At 42.9% G+C, this 22,799-nt stretch overlaps 1 protein-coding gene across 1 annotated transcript in view; it reads right to left on the bottom strand.

Annotated features, from left to right (window-relative positions):
* LOC308271035 (nesprin-2-like) overlaps nucleotides 1-22,799 on the bottom strand; it is a gene marked incomplete at both ends in the record, with an annotated part of 71,182 nt that overhangs the window by 27,093 nt on the left and 21,290 nt on the right. The window contains 6 exons of the mRNA XM_080707163.1: nucleotides 1,930-2,126; nucleotides 4,297-4,478; nucleotides 10,538-10,630; nucleotides 10,717-10,794; nucleotides 10,885-10,980; nucleotides 12,013-12,074. Of these exons, the coding sequence (XP_080563289.1) occupies nucleotides 1,930-2,126; nucleotides 4,297-4,478; nucleotides 10,538-10,630; nucleotides 10,717-10,794; nucleotides 10,885-10,980; nucleotides 12,013-12,074 (708 nt within the window). The remainder of the gene's footprint in view (nucleotides 1-1,929; nucleotides 2,127-4,296; nucleotides 4,479-10,537; nucleotides 10,631-10,716; nucleotides 10,795-10,884; nucleotides 10,981-12,012; nucleotides 12,075-22,799) is intronic.

The raw sequence follows: 22,799 nt of genomic DNA, 5'->3' as shown, positions 1-22,799 counted from the left end.
CTTGTAATCCCCGCGCTTGGGAGGCAGAGACAGGAAAAGTGTGCAGGTTCGAAGCCAGCCGTGCTGGCTTAAGAGACCCTGTTTCCAAATAAATAGTATTTTAAAAAAAAAAAATAGGTCTGGGAGTGTAGCCTGGAAGTAGAAGGGTTTCCAGGAACCCCAGTACCACCAAAAAAAAAGAACCCATGGTGAAATAAGTTTGAAAAATACATACTTACACAAAGTTTAAAGGCCTTATATCCCTTTAGTGGAGAACTTAAGTAGCTTTGTTTACATATATTACTTATGAAGCAATACAACCCAAACTCAGATGCTTTTTAGAAAGAAATTATTTTAATCTTTTTTTTTTTTTCTTTTTTGGTAATAGAATTGGACCCAGGGGCATTCTACCTCCAAGCTACATGTTACCAGCCCTCTTTTACTTATTACTTTGAAACAAGGTTTCAGCCAGGCATGGTGGCACAAACCTGTAATCTTGGTATGTAGGAGGCTGGGACAGGAGGATCACAGGTTTGAGGCCAGTCTCAGGAACTTAGCAAAACCCTGTTTCCAAGTAAAAAAATAAAAAATTTAAATCTGTCTAGGAGTGTAGCTCAGAATCAGACATAGAACATCCCTGGGTTCAATACTAAGTACCAATAAAAGAAAGAAAGAGAGAGAAAGAAAAGAAAGAATGAGTGAAAGAAAGACAGACAAAGTTGCTTAGGCTGGCCTTGAACCTATAATTCTCCTGCCACAGCTCGCCAAGTACTGGGATTACAGACATACACCACCACGCCTGGTTATTAGCCTTAAACATTTTGTTTTGTTTTGTGGTACTAAGGATTCAACCCAAGGACATTCAATTCCTGAATTACATCCCCAACCTAATTTTTATTTTTTATTTTGAAAGAGTCTCACTGAGTTGTTGAGACTGGCCTCAAATCTATGATCCTCCTGTTTCAGCCTCTCAAGTATTAAGATTACAGGCATTCAGGACAGTGTCACAGTAGTTTTAAATTCTTCATTTAATGATGTTAAAAATAAATTATATGGCCGGGCGTGGTGGCGTAAGAGACCCTGTTTCAAAAAATATAAAAATAGGTCTGGGAGTGTAGCCCGGAGGTAGAAGGGCTTCCAGGAACCCCAGCACCACCAAAAATAAATAAATAAATAAATAAATAAATAAATAAATATATTTTGATAGTGATCTCTGTGAATGTTAACGAGTGCAGTAGTTAGGATTTTCTTCTTCTTGTTAACAAGCCAACTCAACTGATTAAGGGCAACAGGGCAAAGCCTGGTTAACCATCTGCAGAGCGAGCAGCAGCTCCCGTTCTCCCAGGGCTCAGCCCTAACTAGCAGGACGAAGTGGAAAGAGGAGAAACATGAGCAACTGTAATTCAAGACTCACAGAAACACCTCACATTTAGGACAGAAACAACAGAACCAGGAATACAATGCAAAGCACAAGAGAAGGTAATTAAGACAAAGGCTCAATTTATTCCCGAAAAAGGAATGATTGTTTGCTTTTAGCTGTGGTTTCACCCTGGCAACTATGGAAGTTAACCAATTGGTAGGAATTCCTAATTTCATGAAATTCAATAAAGAGTTTTAGCCGGGCGTGGTGGTGCACACTTGTAATCCCAGTACTTAGGAGGCCGAGACAGGAGGATCACGGGTTCATAGCCAGGCTCAGCTACTTAGTGAGGCTCTTCGTAACTTAGTGAGACCCTGTTTCAAAATACAGAGTTAAAAATATGGCTGGGGATGCAGCTTAGAGGAAGAATGCCTCTGGGTTCAACCCCCAGTACCACAAACAAAAAAAGAAATGGAAAAAAAAGTTTTAAGTTAGACCCTCCAGGACTTGCTTATATAGATACTTTTTAAAATCAATTTTCATGCAGAACTTAAAATAAAAAATGTTTTTAAAAGGAAAGAAGTTCTTACCTTCGGGCTCCAGCAGCTGGGGGATGTTTAATTCTCGCTCAGCAATTCTGAAGGCCTCTCTCAGGTTGTCTCTGTTGGATCTGTGCCTCACACTCTTCATGTCAATCAGGTCTGGTCGCAAGGCGTGAATGACGGCCAGAAAAGCCAGCCCGTTGCTCCAGCTTGACTTAAAATCTGTCACACTGACAGACCCGTCCCTGTCACAAAAGGGCGACACACCGAGTCAAAAAGAATGCATCAGCCAGGCGTGGTGGCGCACGCTTGTAATCCCCGCTTGGGAGGCGGAGACAGGAGGATTGCACAGGTTCGAAGCCAGCCGCACTGGCTTAAGAAACCCTGTTTCCAAATAAAAATATAAAATTGGTCTGGGAGTGTAGCCCGGGGGTAGAAGGGCTTCCAGGAACCCCAGTACCACCAAAAAATAAAAATTAAAATAAAATAATGCATCAGAGCCAGGCGTGTCGGTGCGCACCTGTGATCCCAGCACTCGGGAGGCCGAGACACAAGGATCACAGGTTCATGGCCAACTTCAGCAATTTAGCAAGAAAATAAAAAATAAAATATGGCCAGGGGTAAATGCCCTGGCTTATAGGTAAAATGCCCTGGGTCCAATCCTTAGTACAAAAAGAAAAGAAAATAAAAGAAAAGAGAAGAAAAGAAAAGGAAGTGGGATGGCGTTGTGGGGGAGGGGCAGGGATTGAAGGCGGGCCCATGGGAGTGAGTTAGTGTTCAACCATTTCCAGTGTACAAGATGAAGAAAGTTCCAGCACTGGGCAGCGGTGATGGCTGCATAGCAATGTACTGAGCGCTGCTGAAATGTACACTTAAAAATGTTCCAAAACCATTCTCTCCGGCCCAAGGCCTATGTGCTTTGGACCCTGCCTCCCTCTCCCATCTCTGCACCGCCCCTCCTCTGCAGTGCTTTGGCCACACTCGCCCCCTTCCTGCTTCTCAAGGCCACACTCCTCCTCCTAACCCTGCAGCGAGGATGCTCTTCCTCGCAGATCTTCATACATCCGGAGCCTGCCCCTCAGACCTCGGTTCAGAGACCCCAGCAAGGCCTTCCCCGACCACCTGGGCTAAAGGACAGCCTCCCCACCACCCACTCCTCCCAATCCCGTTGCCACCCAGAATTGCCATAGTTCTCCATCTGCTTTTCCCGCCAGGGTGCAAATCTTTGAGAGGAAAAAAGGTCTTGCCTTTCTTTCTATTCACCCCAGTGGGCCAACGTGCCAACGCTGCCTGGCATGTAAGAGTGTGCTGGGGGAGGAATATTACCAGGGATTGAACCCAGTGGCATTTTACCTCCGAGCTACCCCCCCTCCCCAGGCCCTCCTTTTGTGTGTGTGATACTGAGGACGGGGCATTCTGCCTCTGAGCTACATCCCCCAGTCCTATTTTATTCTTTTATTTTGAAACAGGGCCTAAGTTACAGAGGACCTCATTGAGTTACTTAGACTGGCAGGGACTCTGTGATCCTCCTGTCTCAGCCTCCCAAGTATTAGGATTACGAGTGCATGCCACCATACCCCGCTCACCCCAGTCCTTTTTTTTTATTATTACTTCTTATTTTGAAATTGAATCTTGATAATTTGCTGAGGCTGACCTTGAACCTATGATCTTCCTGTCTCAGCCTCCCAAGTACTGGGATTACAGACATGTACCACCATGCCCAGCTTTATATTTTGAATCACTCAACCGCATTTCAGTCTATTTTAGGGTGAGGGGGACTGGGAATTGAACCCAGAGGCACTCTACCTACCAGGTACAACCCCAACCCTTTTTATTTTGAAACAGGATCTCACTAAACTCCTGAGGGTCTCAATAAATTGCTGAGGCTGGTCTCGAACCTGTAATCCTCCTGTCTCAGCTTCCCTGTAATCTGGGATTACAGAGGTATGCCACTACAGTTGGCTATGTTTCTGTATTTGACAAGGGATCAGTGGAAGTCTTATGAAAGAGTATAGTCACCTACAGAGCTTAAGAAATATTCCACAACAACTATAATCTCCTTTATATCCAATAAAAAGCATAAAGAAAGTCAATGAACTATGTTATGAATCCAATGATAAAATAAAGAATAAAAAATTGGGCAGGGGGTTCCATCCCCAGTACTGCAAGGTAAAAAAAGAAAAGAAAAGAAAAGAAAAAAAGAAAGGAAGAAAGAAAGAAAGAAAAAAAGAAAGAAGTGAAGGGAGGTTGTGAGAATATTCATTTTAGGAGAGGGAGGTGTTTGGGTGGCTGTGAGGCCCGGCAGCCTGACGCTCAGACCTGCAAGTCAGTATGTTGATGGAAACTGCTGGAAGTCTGCGTGTCCCTTCTGGTCGCAGTAACGAAGGGAAAGCCGGGCGTGGAGGGGCTACTTACGTGGCACATTGCTCCTGTGCCCAGAGAAGAAGCGCCTTCTTTGCAGACGACTGCCATCTTGCCTGGGCTTTCGAGCATTTCTTAGCAGGATGACTTGAGGTAGGGGATGAATCAGCCGCACTAACACCATCCAGGGAAGGCTGATTGTAATTGCAAGAAAGAGAGCGGGCAAGCTTCTCGATCTAAGGAAAGCAGAATTGTTAACATGTACAGAATCACATGGCCAGCACTGAACCCAAATTTTCAGTCAAAACAAGACATAAAAGGAATCCTGTACTGGCAACAGCTGGGTCCTGGTGAAGTGCGCTCTGGACAACGCCTTGAACGACAGCTTTGTCACGTGGGGCCACGCTTGGCTTTCCCGCAGTGCGGATGTGGGTCGTTCCTCACCCCGCAGGTATGGCATCCCACGTGGAGGGCAAGCACCGTTCACCCACCACAGTGCGCACAGAGCCCTTTCCTGGACCCCACACCTGCCAAACTGAACTAAGATCCTGGTCAGGGGTGGCTTTAGAGGCTGGAGCAATCAAAATGCATCCCTGATTATAACCACTGAAAACAAATGTGCATACATTACATACAAACAGGGCAAAAAATATTGAGACAAATCCCAAGAAAGAAAATATAATGAAGACAGGCGTGGTGGTGCACATTTGTAATCCCAGCATTTGGGAGGCTTAGACAGGAGGATTGTGGTTCGTGGACAGCCTCAGCTACTTAGTGAGGTCCTTTGCAACTCAGTGAGACCCTATTTCAAAACAAAGGATAAATAATATTGCTGGGGGTAGAATGCCCCTGAGTTCCATCCCCAGGACCACAGAAAGAAAGAAAGAAAGAAAGAAAGAAAGAAAGAAAGAAAGAAAGAAAGAAAGAAAGAAAGAAAGAAAGAAAGAAAGAACGACATATTACATGGAAAACAATTCTATAAGTAATTTAAAAAGCCTGAATGTATTCAAAAAATGCCTAAATGTATTGAGCTTTTTCTATATAACACACGTGAAAAAAAATTCATCTAATGATGGTAAAAGTATGAGAAATTAGGTTTTTCTTTTCCTTTTTTTTTTTACATCTATGGTCTTTTTTATTATTTTATTTTGAGATAAAATTTCAACAAGTTGTCCAGGCTGGCCTTGAACTTGCAGTCCTCCAGCTTCTGCCTCCCCAGTAGCTGTCTATGACAAATTGGCTATTTTTATATTTTAAGGAAATATACATATTGGTTTAAATTTTTTGGAGTGCAATGTTATATCTACCCAAAACTTATAAAGGGAAATTCACAAACATAGAAGAATTTAATATACTGTTTTCAATAATTAACAGAATAACCAGATAATCAATAATAACAGATATGCTGATACAGCTGTACATGCCTGTAGTCCCAGCACTCTGGAGACTAAGGCAGGAGACTCGCTTGAACCCAAGAGTTCAAGAGCAGTGTGAGCAACACAGTAAGAGCCCGTCTCAAATAGCAACAACAACAATGATGATGATGTTGATAACTATAACCAACGAAATTGATCTGATTGGCACTGAGTGATAGGCACTATACTTAAAAAGGCAGAACCAACATTCTTTACAAGTGCACCTAAAATATTTACTAAAACTGAAGTTTTGTCCCAGCTCTGAATAAAAAATAATTAATTAAAAATAATTTGATAAAATTAACCATGTCGAGCATAAAGCAAGCCTTGGCAAGTCTGAAGGACTGAAATCGTTCCAATAATGTTGTCAGACCACAGTCAAATTCTAATGAGTAACAAAGCTATAAAAGACAAAAATCACCAGGTGCTTGGAAGTTAAGAAATAGATTTTTCTAAGCCAGGCATAGTGGCACACGCTTGTAATCCCAGTGCTTGGGAGGCCGAGACAAGAGGATCCACATAGGTTCGAAGCCAGCCTCAGCTACTTAGTGAAGTTCTCAGCAACTTAGTGAGACCCTGTTTCCAAATAAAGTATAAAATAGGTCTGGTAGTGTAGCCCAGAGGTAGAAGGCCCCTGGGTTCTACCCTCATCACACATACCAAAAAAAGAAATAAATTTTTCTATATGTATGGGTCAAATGAGAAATCATAATAAAAATTTTTGTATATTTGGAACAAAAGAATGAAAATATTATATTCATAAATCAGAATATACAATATTTTAAAGATGCCAACTTTGTTCCAAAATGCCCTACATGTTCAATGAAATACTAATCAAAATCCCCGCAAATTGTGTGTGTGTGTGTGTGTGTGTGTGTGTTCCAGTGTGTGCTCACACACACATGCAGAAAGCAACACGTTGTTTATAAAATTTGGGTAGAAATGGAAAGAGAAAAAAATAGCCATGCCAACCCTGAGGAGCAGGCTAGGCAAGTTATACGATCAGATATCAAGACTTACTATATAGCTATAGAAATGCATGTGTGTAATCACGTTACAAAGACAAATAATGGAACAGAATAGATCATCTGAAAATGAAGCCGCACGTATACAGAGCTACTTGATTTATGAAGGCACTAGTATACTAGGGCAAGAACATAATCATTTTTTCAGTAAACAGCGTTGAATCAACTGAAGAGCAGTACAGAAAAATTGTTTTTTGATTTTTTCAATATAACATGCTCAAAAAAAAATCAACCCATTCTTGAAAGACTGTATATGTAAATATAAAATGTGAAATAAGTTTCTAGAACTATGGTGTCCAATATGATCACCACTAGACACTTATAGGATTTAAGTTTTAATTAATTAATAAGAGCCGGGCGTGGTGGCGCACGCTCGTAATCCCAGCATTTGGGAGGCTGAGACCAGAGGATCGCGGTTCACGGACAGCCTCGGCTACTTAGTGAGGCCCTCCGCAACTCAGTGAGATCCTGTTTCAAAATAAAGAATAAAAAAAAAAAAAAAGGGGGCACGAGGTGTAGCTCGGAGGTCGGATGCCCCTGGGTTCCATCCCCAAATCCGCCAAAAAAATAAATAAATAAAATAAATAAAAATTAATTAATTAATTAAAATAATTAGTCAGGCACGGTGGCACACGCTTGTAATCCCAAGACTTGGGAGGCTGTGACAGGAGGATCACAGGTTTGTGGCCAGCCTCAGCTACTTAGTGAGTCCTTCTGCAACTTAATGAGACCCTGTTTCTAAATAAAGAATAAAAAGTAGGACTAGTGGTATAGCTCAGAAGTAGAATGCCCCTGGGCTCAATCCCCAATACAAAAAAAAAAATTAAAATCCAGTTTGTTTCTCTGCCATAGTCGCTACCTTTTCAGTATTCCAATGGGCATAGTGCTTAGTGACTAGTGTTTTGTACACGGCAGCTACAGACCATCCACCGCGGCAGGAAGTCCTACTGAAGGCTGAGGACGTGGATCAGTAGGTACAAGGCTTGCCCGGCATGCATTGTCCCTGGGTTCAATTCCCAGAACATCAGAAAAAAAGGAAAGATCCTATTGGACGGAACTATTCTAGAAAATAATATAAGAGGATTTCTCCAGGATATTGGCACAGGAAAAGTAACAGCCACAAAAGAAGCTGATAAATTCAAACTACGTTAAATTATAAATATCTATTCATTAAAAGACAGTTATAAATGTCTGTTTTAAAAGCGTGGAGGTATACACTTGTAATCCCAGCATTTGGGAGGCTGAGACAAGAAGATTGTGGTTCATGAACAGCCTCGGCTACTTAGTGAGGCCCTTTTCAACTCAGTGAGACCCTGTTTCAAAATAAAGAATAAAAAATAGGGCTGGGGGTGTGGCTTGGAGGTAAAATGCCACAGGTTCCATCCCCAATACCACTAAAAAAAAAAAAAAGACAAGCCACAGAGTCAGAGAAGTCACTTGCAACTTATATATTGCCAACACAGGACTTTTATCCAGAATATATTCTAAAGCGTCTACAAACCATCACATACGACATCATGGCTAAATATAAAAAAAAAAAAAATTAATGCCAAGTCTTAGCAAGGGTTGATAAAGAACTCTGAGTCCTGGTGAGAGTGTAGATCAGAACCACCACTTGGACAGACTGCTTGGCAGCATCTACTTGCTATGGCTTCAATGTGTCCCAAGTTTGTGTGTTGGAAACTTGATCCCTGATGGGGAAGTTTTAGGAAGCGAGACCTTTACGAGGTGGTTAGGCTTGAGGGCCCCACGCTCATGAATGGATCCATGCCACTACAGCAGGAGAGGACAGGATGCGCAAAGATGAGTTCAGACTCGCTCTCCTCTCCTTTCCCTTTCTCCATGAAATGATATAGCAAGAAGGCCCTCGCCCGATGCCAGCCCTCCATCTTGGGCTTCCCACCAACCTCCAGGAGCAGGCAACCTCCTGTTTTATTACAAAGTCCTGTCTTTGGTACTGACAGCAATGAAAGTGAAAGATACACTAATGCACGTTACGACAGGACGAGTCTCACAGGCGTCATGTTAGTAAGTCAGACACCAGCCGGGCGTTTGTAATCCCCGCCCTTGGGAGGCAGAAACAGGAGGATCGCGCAGGTTCAAAGCCAGCCACGCTGGCTTAAGAGACCCTGTTTCCAAATAAAAAATATAGGTCTGAGAGTGTAGCCCGGAGGCAGAAGGGCTTCCAGGAACCCCAGTACCACCAAAAAAAAAAAAAAAAAAAAAAGAAAAGAAAGGAAAAAAAAAAAGTCAGACACAAAGTAGTATATGGTGCGTCTAAGAGAATACACTTAAGTTTTCTTAGGAGGGTGTGTGTGTGTGTGTGTGTTACTGGGGACTGAACCCAGGGGCATTTAACCACTAAGCTACACCCAGGCCATTTTAATTTGAGACTCGCTGAACTGTTGAGGATCCTGCTAAATTGTTGCGTCTGGCCTTCAACCTGCGATCTTCCTGCCTTAGCCTCCCAAGTACTAGGATTACAGGCATGTACAACTGTGATTGGCTGGCTCTTTCTCTAATTCCATTTACCTCCTTTCCTAGAGGATGAAACCACAATCCTAAATTTAGTTTTTATCAACCCCATGAATATCAGTTGTTATAACTACAAGTGCACATATATGTATGTATGGAAATAATATACAGGCCGGGTTTGCATGCTATGAATTTTATATAAATTAGTCATGCCATATTCCAGTTTTTCTAAAATAGGTATTTGTTTCCCCTACAAAATTTTAAAGCTATTTTTAAGGTTAATTGTGGACCCATAGAAAATACATATTTTACCCAGTGCACAACACCTTCACTAAGTCGGCACTGCAGGCCTAAAAGATCCTACGTATCAATCCTAAGTGTCATAAAATTGGACTATAACCATCACTACATCTTGATGTGTCCTGGCACAATAGCTAGCATACACTAGACGCTCAAAAATCCCTGGGGAATAAAATGATTCCCCGTGTCAATCTTGGAACAGAACTCGATGTTACAGGATTATTCAGAGTCAGATTGGAACGGGATCCTCAGAAACAGGGAGACTTCACAAGGCTGAGTGGGCTACACCGCAAGCATTCGCTACACGGGCCTCCTCCTCCCCCTGCCACGAGAGGAAGCCAACAGTTACCAAGCCAGGTTCTGTTCAGGCTGTGCTGATATAGATGACTCAGGATATTAGGATAATTTGGCATTCAACTTCCAATTAAAAACAAGACAAAAAGGGGAGAACAAAAGACTGATAAATATTTTCTACTGGTTCCAGATTTTTTTTTTTGGGGGGGGGAAGTACTGGGGATGGAACCCAGGGGCATTCTACCTCCGAGCTACAATCCCAGCCCTATTTTTTGTGGTTTTTTTTTTTTTTTTTTTGTGTGTGTGTGTGTGTGTGTTTGTGTGTGTGTTTTTGGTGGTACTGGGGTTCCTGGAAGCCCTTCTACCTCCGGGCTATACTCCCAGACCCTTTTTTTACATTTTTATTTGGAAACAGGGTCTCCTAAGCCAGCGCGTGCAGCTGGCTTCGAACCTGCGCGATTCTCCTGTCTCTGCCTCCCAAGCAACGGGAATTACAAGCGTGCGCCACCACACCCGGCCCAGCCCTATTTTTTATTCCTTGTTTTGAAACAGGGTCTCACTAAGTAGTTGAGGCTGTCTGCAAACCGTGAACCTCCTGCCTCAACCTCCCAAATGCTGGGATCACAAGCATGCGCCACCATGCCCAGCTCTGGTTCCAAATTCCCAGAGTGTCTTACTATGGAAGAAGCTCAGGGTTGGCTCTAGCACTGAATCACACTTACTACAGTACACTTCCTTCACAATGTGAGAATTAGAGTAGAACTTTCACACCACCGAACAACTTACATGAAAATGCAGTATAATCGTCCAAATGAGGCCAAGAATAATGGACGGGTTTCCTTCTATGATATCAGCAACGTGAATGTTTATTAGCTTGATCTGGAAGTGAAGAAATGCAGGTTAAAAGGAGAAAATATTCACAGCATTCTTCATTCCTATGAATTTCGGGTAAAATTTCTTCTCACCGATCGTTTTTTGAGGAACGTCAGGGCATGTTCTATGTTGATTCTGCACTGGAATGTATTAGATCCTTTATCACGAGGCTATAAATGCAAGCAAATATATGGCTTGGATGTACGGAACACATTTTTTGAATCAACAGAAAGTTCCCTTGTGTCACTTAAGAATCTTACCAGCTGCTGTCCTGAGAGCACTTCCAGCAGGTCCAGGAGGACGCGCCCTTTCTTAATGTCTGTAAATAAGTCCGACACAACCGAGGGAGAAGTGTGCTGAAAAAGGCACGAGAAAAACCATCACTCAAACTGTAGTCAAAGGCACAGTGCCTTTAACAAGCTCATAATGTGCTCTGGGTCTTCAAAGGAGCTAAGATTCAGCAGTGACTTTCTTCTTAATGAACGGAATGACAGAGAACAGGCAAAGTCCCATATCAAGGCCTAATAAGAAAAGTCATGAGCTTAATTTATCTCGCAACCAATTTCCAGCAACAGGACACTGTGTGGTGCTTCCACTGAGGGCTTAAAAACCTGGGTGTAGAAGAGATGTTCTGTAATGTCATTCAGAATCGGCCAAGCATCACCCATTTGGAGAGCAGCTTCCATTTCTAAAGTAACCTGCTTACGTCTTCTCCCCATCTGAACTACAAGCATTGTGTTGGGATGGGCGGGTGGGGCGTGGCTTAGAAGGCGACTCATTCAAAGAGGTTCTCCAAAGCACTAGGCATCCCTGAGACCACAAGGCCTCTGGGTCCAGACTGCTGGGTCTGTGTCCCAGCACTATCACTTACAGGCTGTGGGGTCATGGCCAAGTCACATAACTTCTCTGCATCTTAGTGTCCTAGACCTCTAAGCAGGAATAAAACCACCTACTTCACAGACGTTGTAAAAGGTTTAGGATAGTGTCTAACACATAACCCCTACAAAGACAAATCATCATCATTATTATTTCCTTTGATTAAAAAAAAAAAAAGATCTTACCACTTTAAATACTTTTATACCACTGTCCCATATCCTTAACAAAAGTACCCTTCTTATGTGTTGAGAAAGAACAACACTGCACAAGGACCAGGGTGACTTTCAGCACATTCTTCAATGCAATGACATTCCAAACCTTTACAGGTCGCCATGCATGCCTGCCTGCCTGCCTCCCTCCCTCCCTCCCTCCCTCTCTCTCTCTCTCCTTCTCTTTTTCTTTTCTATTTAATTTTTTACTGAAGCCCTTTTCTTCAGGCCTCCTTGGGGCCACACCATAGGGAGTGAAAGAGCGACAATCACCTTTATAACTTCATGGCCCTAGTTCCTCACCTTTGCCAGCTGTGAATTTATCCAGCAGGTGAAGGTTTTCTTCTGTGTGTCTTCCTGTTCAGCTACCAAAGAAAAAACAACAACATTTACAATATGAGAAGCTACAGAAACCTTTCCACACAGCAAGCCTTCTAAGATCTGGCACTCTGGGATGTGTGTTCCAAGCTTACAAGTACCCAAGGACTGAGACTTAGTTTCAGATATTCATCCAAATGATCTTTTAAAAATAACATGTGGAAGCCGGGCGTGGTGGCGCACGCTTGTAATCCCCGCGCTTGGGAGGAGGAGACAGGAGGATCGCGCAGGTTCGAAGTCAGCCTCACTGGCTTAAGAGACCCTGTTTCCAAATAAAAAAATATAAAATAGGTCTGGGAGTATAGCCCGGAGGTAGAAGGGTTTCCAGGAACCCCAGTACCACCAAAAAAATAAATATATATATATATAAAACATGTGGATATGAGGGGGGTTTTCTCTTGTTTTTTTAGTGGCACTGGGGATTGAACCCAGAGGCATTCTGCCTCCGAGCTACACCCTTAATCCCACTTTTTTTTTTTTAAAACAGGGTCTTGCTAGCTTGCTGAGGTTGTCCTCAAACCTTCAACCCTCCTGTCTTAGCCTACTGAGTACTGGGATTACAGATGTGTGCCATCACCTGGATAATATGGGATTTTTTAAACCACAGATTAGCTGCCAAAAACAATGGTTCTTAATATTTTTTACTAGAAACAGAATTAAATCCCTGCACAGCCTTGATAGAACTATACAAGGAACTATGAAGAGCAAGAAGAGTCCCTGACCCCCAAAGACTTGCAGTCCAAGCCAAAGCCGTGCAGTAAAGATAACCATGGAACACCTGAGGAAATTGTTTTCCCCTTGGTGGTACTGAGAATGAAATCCAGGGTCTCACATGCTAGGCAAGGTCCACCACTGAGCTACATCCCCAGCCCCTCAGTACTCAGAATCATTACACATAAAGAGTTGTTGGGGTTTTTTTTTTGGGGGGGGTTGTTTTGCAGGTCTGGGGATGGAACACAGGGGCAATTGACCCCCAAGCTATACCCCCTGCCCTATTTTTTATTCTCTGTTTTGAAACAGGGTCTCAGTTACGGAGGGCCTCACTAAGTAGCTGAGGCTGTCCGCGAACCACGATCCTACGGTCTCAGCCTCCCAAATGCTGGGATTACAGCGTGCGCCACCACACCTGGCTATATATAGAGTTTAAGATAGTATCTAACACGTAACACTCGACATAGACAAATCATTATTTCACTTGATGAAAGAGATCTGACTACTTTAAACATTTTTATAACACTCCCCCTTTAAAAGACTCATAAAGTCACTAAACTTTAGCCTTGACATTTTTCCTTACAATTTGTTATAAATATATATATATATATTACCACTGATTGAACTCTAAGTAAGCTGTAGTTTGAATCCTGTGTCTGTCACTAAGTAGCCATGTGACCTCAAGCAGAGTCCTCCTTTGATAAGGGAGTGAGCTTCCAAGAGCGAGCATAAACCCAGTGACACACACACACACACACACACACACACACACACTTGGGTTCCACTCATTTCTCTAATTCCCAGTTTTTCTCATCTCCCGCCTCTCCTTAACTCCGAGAACGTCCCACTGGTGACGCAGTCTGCAGAGCGCCTGCGCAGCATCCCTCACACTCAGCGCCCTCCTGGATTCAGGCCTTCGGGCTAAGTGGAGAGCCTCCTGGCTCGCGCACCTTCCCTGCGCGTCCTCTGCCCGCCCGAGGACCACTGGCTCCTTGCTCCTCGCTGCTCCCTCTCTTCATGGCTCACTCCTGGACCCCAAATGTCGAGCTTTGGATCTCTTATCATCAGACTACTCTCGCTGTTACAAGCCTCTACCTACGCCTGTCATTTCCCATCACTGCTCCAAGATTTAGCTCCTTCCCGGCCGTCATTCTCCAATACAACCCCTGTCTAATGGCAATTTCAAATCGTACAATGACGAAATTTCCAAACTTCTGGCCTGTGGCTTCCAGGATTCCTCTTCTCTGAAAAACATGTCTTCTCCCCTGCCTGCCTCATCGTCCTGGCCACACGGCAGACCTTTCCCTCCATCACCTCAATCTGACGCACCTGCTCCCTCCTCTTTATTTTCAAACACTTACTATAGCTTCCTCTCAAGTTCACTCCTTCTAGTGCCCCAACTCTAACAATCCTTTAAGCCCATTGGCAAGTCCAAGCCCCTAGTTCTTCCAGCTTTCCATTGTCCCTCATCCCGTTTATCCCTCCTTTCATCCTTATCCATTTTAAATTCCCTGGTCAATTATTACCAATACTCCTCTGAAACTCGCCTATCTTGGTTTGCTTGGCGCCTCAGCTACTCTGTGCACTTCACCCCACGGCTGCTGAACGCTGCGCCCCCCCCCCAATGCCACCAAGTGGCCATGCTGCTCTGCCCCTCCCATCCCCAATGGCAACTTCACAACTTCTCCTTCCTCCTCATTCAATATCCCCTGCCCCATCCATACACAATAGACCTTTCTTCCCAAGACTTAGCAACTCTTCCCTTCTAACCATCTACCAAAGTGGCATGCCTCCAATCTAACTGCACGGTTGAAGGAGCCTTGCTCATCCTAAAGCCAACCCCCTGAAACACACGCTAGCTCCTAGCCCCCTGCACCTACTTGAGGACACTGCTCCTTTATTATTGTCCACTTTTCCCGTTCTCTTGAACCATTCCCATCAGGAGAAAATCATGCTGCTAATTCTGCCATCTAAAATAAACAAACAGAGCCGGGCATGGTGGCGCACGCTTGTAATCCCCGCGCTTGGGAGGCTGAGGTTCGAAGCCAGCCTCAGCTACTTAGTAAGGCTTTCGGCAACTTAGTGAGACCCTGTTTCCAAATAAAATATAAAATAAAATAAAATAAATAAACAAACCTTTCTCTCTTTTTTGCGGTACCAGATATTGAACCCAGGAGCATTCTACCTACAACCTACAACCTCTCCCCAGCCCTAATTTTTATTCTTTATTTTGAAACAGGGTCCCACTAAGTTGCAGAGGGCCTCACTAAGTAACTGAGGCTGTCCACGAATCTGCGACCCTCCTGTCTCAGCCTCCCAAGTACTGGGATTACAAGCATGCGTCACCATGCCTGGCTCAAAAATAAACTTTTCTTGACCCAAGGTCTCCATTAGCTAGTGTTTTATTCATTCCCCTTTGTGGCCCAGGTCCTCAAAGATAACTCCTGTTGGCTATCTCCAGGTCCTCTTCACTGTTAACTGATCCCATATCAGCCAGCCCTTCCTAGCCACTCTACTGAAACTGCTCTCTCATCAGGATTCCAGAAACAAGGTCACAAATGACCCCCTCTCGGCTAAGCCAGTGGCTGGTTTTCAGCCTTCATCTTATTGGACCAATCCACGGTACCCAATAAAGAGGCACCTCTCACCTCCTTCCTCTAGGACCCACGCTACACTCTCAGGTTTTCTCTCTAATCATTTGCTGTCTTCTCTCCCTCTATCTCTATCTCTCTTACTCTCCACCCACAGATAACATGTTGGGAAATTTTCTTAGGTCTAGCTTCAAAATATATTCAGAGCCAAGCTGGTGTGGTGGTGCATAATCTCGGCATTTGGGAGGCTGATACAGGAGGATTGTGGTTTGTGGACAACCTCACCTACTGCATGAGGCCCTTTGCAACTCAGTGAGACCCTGTTTCAAAATAAACAAAAAAATAGGGCTGGGGGTGTAGCTCAGAGGTAGAATGTCCCTGGGTTCCATCCCCAGTACCGCAAAACACACACACACACACACACACACACACACACACACACACATACACACACACACACACACACACACACACACACCCCTGGGTACAGTGGCATATGTAATCCCAGCAACTCAGGAGGCTGGGACAGAAAGATCACTAATTTGAGGCCAGCCTTAAAAACCTAGCAAGACTTTATCTCAAAATAAAAATAAAAAGGCCTAGAGATGTTGCTCAGTGGGAAAGCATCCCAGGTTCAATCACCAGTACTTGAAAATATAAATAAATACATATGTCTATATAATGTTATATAAGACCCTTATGTATTATGTATTATATGTGATAATTATATTTTATACTACCTATACTTATGATACGACCACTTCTCATTATCTCCATACCCACCACTGGCCGAGTCCCCATCACCATCACCTCGATTACTTTGATAGATTCCCCATATGTCTTCCCTCCAGCCTCGCCCCTGAAATAGCTTCTCAACACAGCAGGCAGGATGATACCGCTGAAATGTTAGCTCAAAACCTGGTGAAAGCTCCTCGCCACGCTGCCCAACCCTACCCGGCCCCCACCCGTTCCCCCGGCTCCCTCCGCTCCAACACACCAGCCTCCTGTTTGCCTCTGTCTCTCCAGGCATCTCTTCATCAGCTGCCCTCTCTTCCAGAATGTTCTGACCACAGACTTCCACGAGGGAGAACTCTCTCATCTCCTAAAATCTTCCTCTCAGATGACACCTTACCTATCGGCCCATCCTGAGGATCCTATTTAAAGCTGGACACCCTCAGCTCCTGCTCCCTCTTGTCTTGCCCTATTTTTTCTACAGAACTTATCACCTTTTTAACATTCTACAGAAGTTATTTATGTACTGTGTTTTTTATTTAGTGCCTCACTCCCTGCTAGTAGAATGTAAGCTCCACACACACAAAGATGCTCCCTCTCCAGAAAACCCCGGCCCAGGACAGGTCCCAGATGTTAAAATAATGATGATGATAACGTTGTTACTATTTGTTAAGTTTTGTTTACTAAACTGGGGTCAAATCCACTGTGTGTGGTTGGGTGGGTGGGTTTCTGAGAATTGAACTCAGAGGGATTTTATTTTCAAGCTACACCCTCAGCCCTATTTTATTTTTTATTTCGAAACACAATCTTGCTAAGTTGCTGAGGGCCTCACGAAATTGCCCAGGCTGGCCTGAAACCCGCGATCCTCCTATCTCAGCCTCCCAAATGCTGGGATTACAGACATATACCACCACATCTGACTTGAATCTACCTTTATGAGTTTTCATTTCTGCTAAAGTCTGTTCCTGCCAGACATGACAGTGCAGGCCTATAATCCCAGAACTTGGGAGGATGGACAGGAGGATTGCAGGTTCGCGAATAGACTCAGCAAGTAGTGAGACTCTCATCAACCTAGTAAGACCTTGTTTCAAAAAAATAAAATAAAATAAAATAGGGCTGGGGTGTAGCTGGGAGGTGGAATGCATCTGGGTTCAATCCTCAATGCCACATACACACACAAAAAAAATTAAAGTTGTCTGTTCTACCTTCTAATACAGTTTTTCTTTCATCCTTTCCAGCCTCCCTTATTAATCTCTATTTATGTCAGTAAAAATGGGTTGAAAATGTTGGGTTAACTACAGTATGAGTGGGAGTATAAGATCTAATTCAAGTTTCAAAAAATGTTTAATTTGATGAGAATTCTGGCTAAGAAGAGAAAAAGGGCAGCTGAGTAAATGGAACCATAGGATGTGACAACTGTCTAGGGAGTCCTGACTGTGACAGAGATTAAGTGTGCATTTAGTCTCACTGTAATTTTTTCCTTTTTAAATCCATTTCATTTCTCTCTTTTTTTGTGTGTAATGCTGGATATTGAACCCAGGGGCATTCCACCTCCAGGCTATACCCCCAGCCTGATTTTTTTCTTCTTCTTCATTTTGAAACAGGGTCTCACTAAGTTGTGGCGGGCCTCACTAAGTAGCTGAGGCTGTCCACGAACCTCAACCCTCCTGTCTCAGCCTCCTATATACTGGGATTACAAGTGTGCACCACCACACCCAGCTTTCATTTCATTTCTTATGCATTACCAGTTTCAGCGAGTCCTAGCACAGTGACTTATACTTTATTATTGTTAGCTAAACTGGATTGAGTTCTGACAAGGCAGCTGGATATTTGAGCTTCTGAGAGTTTTTGCCTCCTTACTTTGTTGCTATTATTTATGGTCCTGGGGATTAAACCCAGGGGTGTTCATCTTTGTTCTATACCCTCGTCCTTTTTATTTTTTATTTTGAAACAGAGTCTTGCTAAGCTGCTGAGGATATCACCATGTTGCTGAGGCTGGCTTCCAACCTGCAATCCTCTTGTCTTGGCCTCCTAAATTCTGGGATTACAGGCATGTACCAGTGTCAGGCTACTAATTAATTCAGTTTTCAAATAAAATAGAAAGAACCATAATTTTGTCCTCTAATCCAAAATGTTACTAAATTAGCCATTAGCCATGTGTGGTAGCACAAGTACACACACACACACACACACACACACACACACACACACAGTCTCCTAGAATCTTTGAGATAGGTTTTTATTATTTTTACTCTATTATCAGTAGATAATAAGATTTTTTTTTATTTTTATTTTTTTTGCAGCAGGTGATGGAACCCAGGGGCATTCGACCTCTGAGCTACACCTCCTGCCCTATTTGTTATTCTTTATTTTGAAACAGGGTCTCACTGAGTTACAGAGGGCCTCACTAAGTAGCTGAGGCTGCCCACAAACTGCAATCCTCTGGTCTCAGCCTCCCAAATTCTGGGATTAGAAGCGTACACCACCACACATAGCTGATAATAAGAATTTTATACACGTGCTAATCTTACCAAAAATGCACTGAAGACTAATTTTGTTATTCAATAGGAAAAAAAAAGTAGAGAACAAGTTTTTATGGGACTTCCGGGAAGATGGCGACCGAGAAAAGCAGGGCTTAAGAGTCCCGCTAACAACCAATCTTCATTACCACAAAAAGAGCGCCTTTCATAGCCAGAAAACACCATCACCAGAAAAACAAAAAAAAACCACCAGGCTCCAGAGAGAAAGCGGACTGAGAACAGAGCTCAGGGCCACAGAGGAGACACACGAGCCCGAGGACGCGGCAGCAGCGCCATACTGCCGGCGGCAGCGGTGAACTCAACGGACGGCTACAGCAAGCCAGGTGAGCCGCTGCGGAACAGCCAGGCGGGATCTTTCGGCGCAGACAGCATTTAAAGCTCCCAGTGGCTGAGCTCAGCACACGCTGCAGGGATTCAGAGTGGAAATCAAAACCAGAGAAGAAAAAATACGTCAGCCTCATGGCCGAGGGCGTGGCAGAGGCGCCATACTGCCACCGGCGGCGGCAGCAGCAGTGAATTCACCGAGTCCAGTACAGCTACATCTGTGTACTCAAGAACAGTGAGTCAAATTGCGGGCCACAGAGGAGAAATCGCAGTATTGGACCTCCTGGGACTTGACCCAGTGAGGGAGTGGTGGTGGCAGAGATATCACACCATAGGAGAACGTGCAACCTGGCACCCCCCATAGTTTAAAGCAGCCTCTATCGACTCCCTGGGTCGGAGACTCTGTGATACAACCCAGTAAAGGAGTAGTGGGGTCTGAGATAATACAGACTCGAGATCCAGAGCACCTTAAGTGAAGCCATAGTGACCCAAGGGAAGAACCCAGAGAAGGCACAAACCTCCGAAATCATGGGAAAGAGGAATAACACTGGAGTAATGAATGTGCACAACCCCACAACATCAGAACCCGATAAAACAGAAAATCAGAGATTTCTAGAAGATCAAATCAGGAAAATAACTGTAGAAATAATAGAGGTGCTTCGAAAAGAACTCAGAGAGAGCCAAAAAGAGATAAAGGATGCAATTAATGAAGTAAAGGCCTCAATTCAAAGCACAAACAACCGATTAGACCACATGGAGAACAGAATCTCGCTCTTAGAAGATGAGCAATCCAAAAATGAATGCATAGTTTCTAATCTAGAAAAAAATATCCAACAGCAGGAATCTGACATTGAAGAAATATGGGCCCATCTTAAGAGAGCTAACCTAAGAATAATTGGAATAGAGGAGGGAAAAGAAAGTGATACCAAAGGGATCAACAATCTCTTCAAGGAAGTAATAGCAGAAAATTTTCCAAATATAGAGCAAGAGGTTGATACACAGATCCAGGAAACTTATAGAACTCCCTTTAGACAGGATCGGAGAAGAGGATCCACACGCCATATAATTGTCAAAATGACCAATGTGGAAGCCAAGCAGAGAATCTTAAAGGCAACAAAAACAAAGGGCCAAGTGACATTCAGAGGCAAACCAATTAGAATCACTCCAGACTTCCCAAACCAAGTCATGAGAGCCAGAAGGGCTTGGAGTAACATATTCCAAACTCTGAAAGAAAACAACTTCCAGCCAAAAATTTCCTATCCAGCAAAACTTTCTATCAAATTAGATGGAGAAATAAGAAGCTTCCATGACAAACAGAAACTGAAGGAATTTATGTCTTCAAAACCAGCGCTAGAGAAAATACTCAAAGAGATTAACTACAAAGAAGAAATAGGTAACACTCACCAGAACCAGAGAAACAAGAGTTTCCATCCAACAGACAACTAAGATTGGTTATCTGTGGAGATTCATTATTTATGTTAGTCTTTTACCTATCTCTAAGTTGTATTGTTTGCCTTTATTGTTGTTAATTTTTAGGATTTCTAGTTGGAATATTAATATACCTTCAGATATAGCATTTGGAAATATTTTATCCAATTCTATTAGTAACTTTTAACTCTGTTTACATTGTCTTTGGATATACAATATTTTCTTTTATTTTTTAGGGAGTTTGTATATTCTTCTGTTGCCTGTGCCATTGAAATCATATCCAAGAAATCACTGCCAATTTCAATGTTGTGAGGTTTTATGACCCAGATTTTCTCCTAAAAGTTTAAAGTCTTAAGATTTATATTTAGGTCTTTTATCTATTTTGAGTTAATACTTGTATATGGGATTAGGTAAAGGTCCAATTTTATTCTTTTCCATGTAATTATTATTTTTCAACAATATTTAGTTAAAAGATTATTATTTCCACCACCAAATGTTCGTGGAAACCTTGTCAAAAATAACTTGACAATATAGGGAAGAATTTAGCTCTAGGCTTGTATTTAACTCCAATGGTCTATATATCTGCCTTTAGAACAGTACTACACTGTTTCAATTATTGTAGCTTTATATGGTTTGAAATCAGAAAATATATATCTGCTACCTTTGTTCTTTTTCAAGATCGTTTTGGGTATCTAGAATTCATATTCCATATTAGGATAGATTTTTTTCTGAAAAATAAATATATAAATATATGATAGTTTCACCTAAAAAAACAGAAAAAAATATGCTCTAGTAAGAAAGAAAGCAAAAAGAAATATTGAAATGCTATCTTTAAATCATCAAACGCTTGGTATCAGACAAATGAAACTGTTATGTGAGATTATCATTTTTAATTTTGGATAAATTGCTATAATACTAGATGTCAACCACTAAGCCAAGCATGGGAAGGAGGGATGGGGAGAGAATGGGGTGGGGATCGGGTGGGGGCTGACTGGGCGATGTGTGCATGTATGTCTACAAAAGTTTGTATCCCACTATGATGTATGAATACAGTGCACCAATAAAATAAAATTTAAAAAAAAAAGTTTTTATGATTTCAAGATCAAGTTATATGCATACAATATATCTTAATCAAGTAGAAAGTGACCTATCCATTCCTAATAATACATCAGAAATTAACATAAAAGAACAATAATTTTTTAAAAAGTTGATTCTCACCCTTATTCTTAAGAGACTGAGGAGGAATTTTCTCTTCAGAATAAAGTGTGAGAGCCGGGTGTGGTGGCGCACGCTTGTAATCCCAGCATTCGGGAGGCTGAGACCAGAGGATCATAGTTCGAGGACAGCCTCAGCTACTTAGTGAGGCCCTCTGCAACTCAGTGAGGCCCGGTTTCAAAATAAAGAATAAAAAATAGGGCAGGGGGTGTAGCTCGGAGGTAGAATGCCCCTGGGTTCCATCCCAGATTCTCAAAAAAATAAAAAATAAAAAAATTAGAATAAAGGATGAGAAAAAAATGAAGTAGAAATACAAGGTGCAGGGAAGAGGCAGAAAGTTCTTAGCATGAACTAACCTCAGAGGAGTAGACACAGCATAAAACCAGGTGCAGAAAGAGCACTGTGCCTAGGGAGTTTCAGTTTCAGTAGTGCATGTCCAGAGGAGAGTCTCGGTCATCTTGAACGACTTCGCAATGGGATAAGCGATCGTTTCATGCCCATGTGAGTCGGGTACTGCGTGAACTAGGGGCTACGAACTTTTCTAGACTGAAAACAGACAGGAAAGCAGGGGTCTCCTGGGGTTGCTGAAATTGGAGCATCTAATCTGATCTGAACTTGCATTGAGGAATACCTCCGGAGAGGACTAAAGTTGGATTTAAAATAAACAAAAACTTCTAAAGGAAACCTGAAGTTGTCCCTGTCCTGATTTGATTAAACACCTTATAGAAACACAGGGAAATGTAAGAGAAGAGGTCAGCACAAATCCCCACGGGTCATCTCCCCCTCGCAGAGGAAGTGGAGCCTACATCAAACCTCTGGAGGAGGGTCTGGAAAGGCATCTTCCCGGCTTTTAATTCATTGTCAAACTTAGAGAACATCTCTTCATCCTAGAAATCGGACCCCTTGAGATGCAACAAAGAGCCTTTGCTTAATAGCAAAGAAAGGTGTCCCCGCTGCAATTAGACACCTTTGTAGCAACTCAATTAAACAGGTTTGTAAGTGCAGCACCATTTATCCCCTGACACACTTTTCTCCCGTTTTCACACCGCCTTATCCCTGAATAGCAGAATTAATTCACAGGGAACCGAGCCAAACAGCTCACCCAGTGGCAGGATAAGTAATCTTTTGTTCTTCTGAAGCCTGACCCATTGGGAAAAATAATCACTGAGAG

Source organism: Muscardinus avellanarius, assembly GCF_963383645.1.
Source record: "Muscardinus avellanarius genome assembly, chromosome: 12".
NCBI lineage: Eukaryota > Metazoa > Chordata > Mammalia > Rodentia > Gliridae > Muscardinus > Muscardinus avellanarius.
This window is presented reverse-complemented; position numbering and strand designations above follow the sequence as displayed.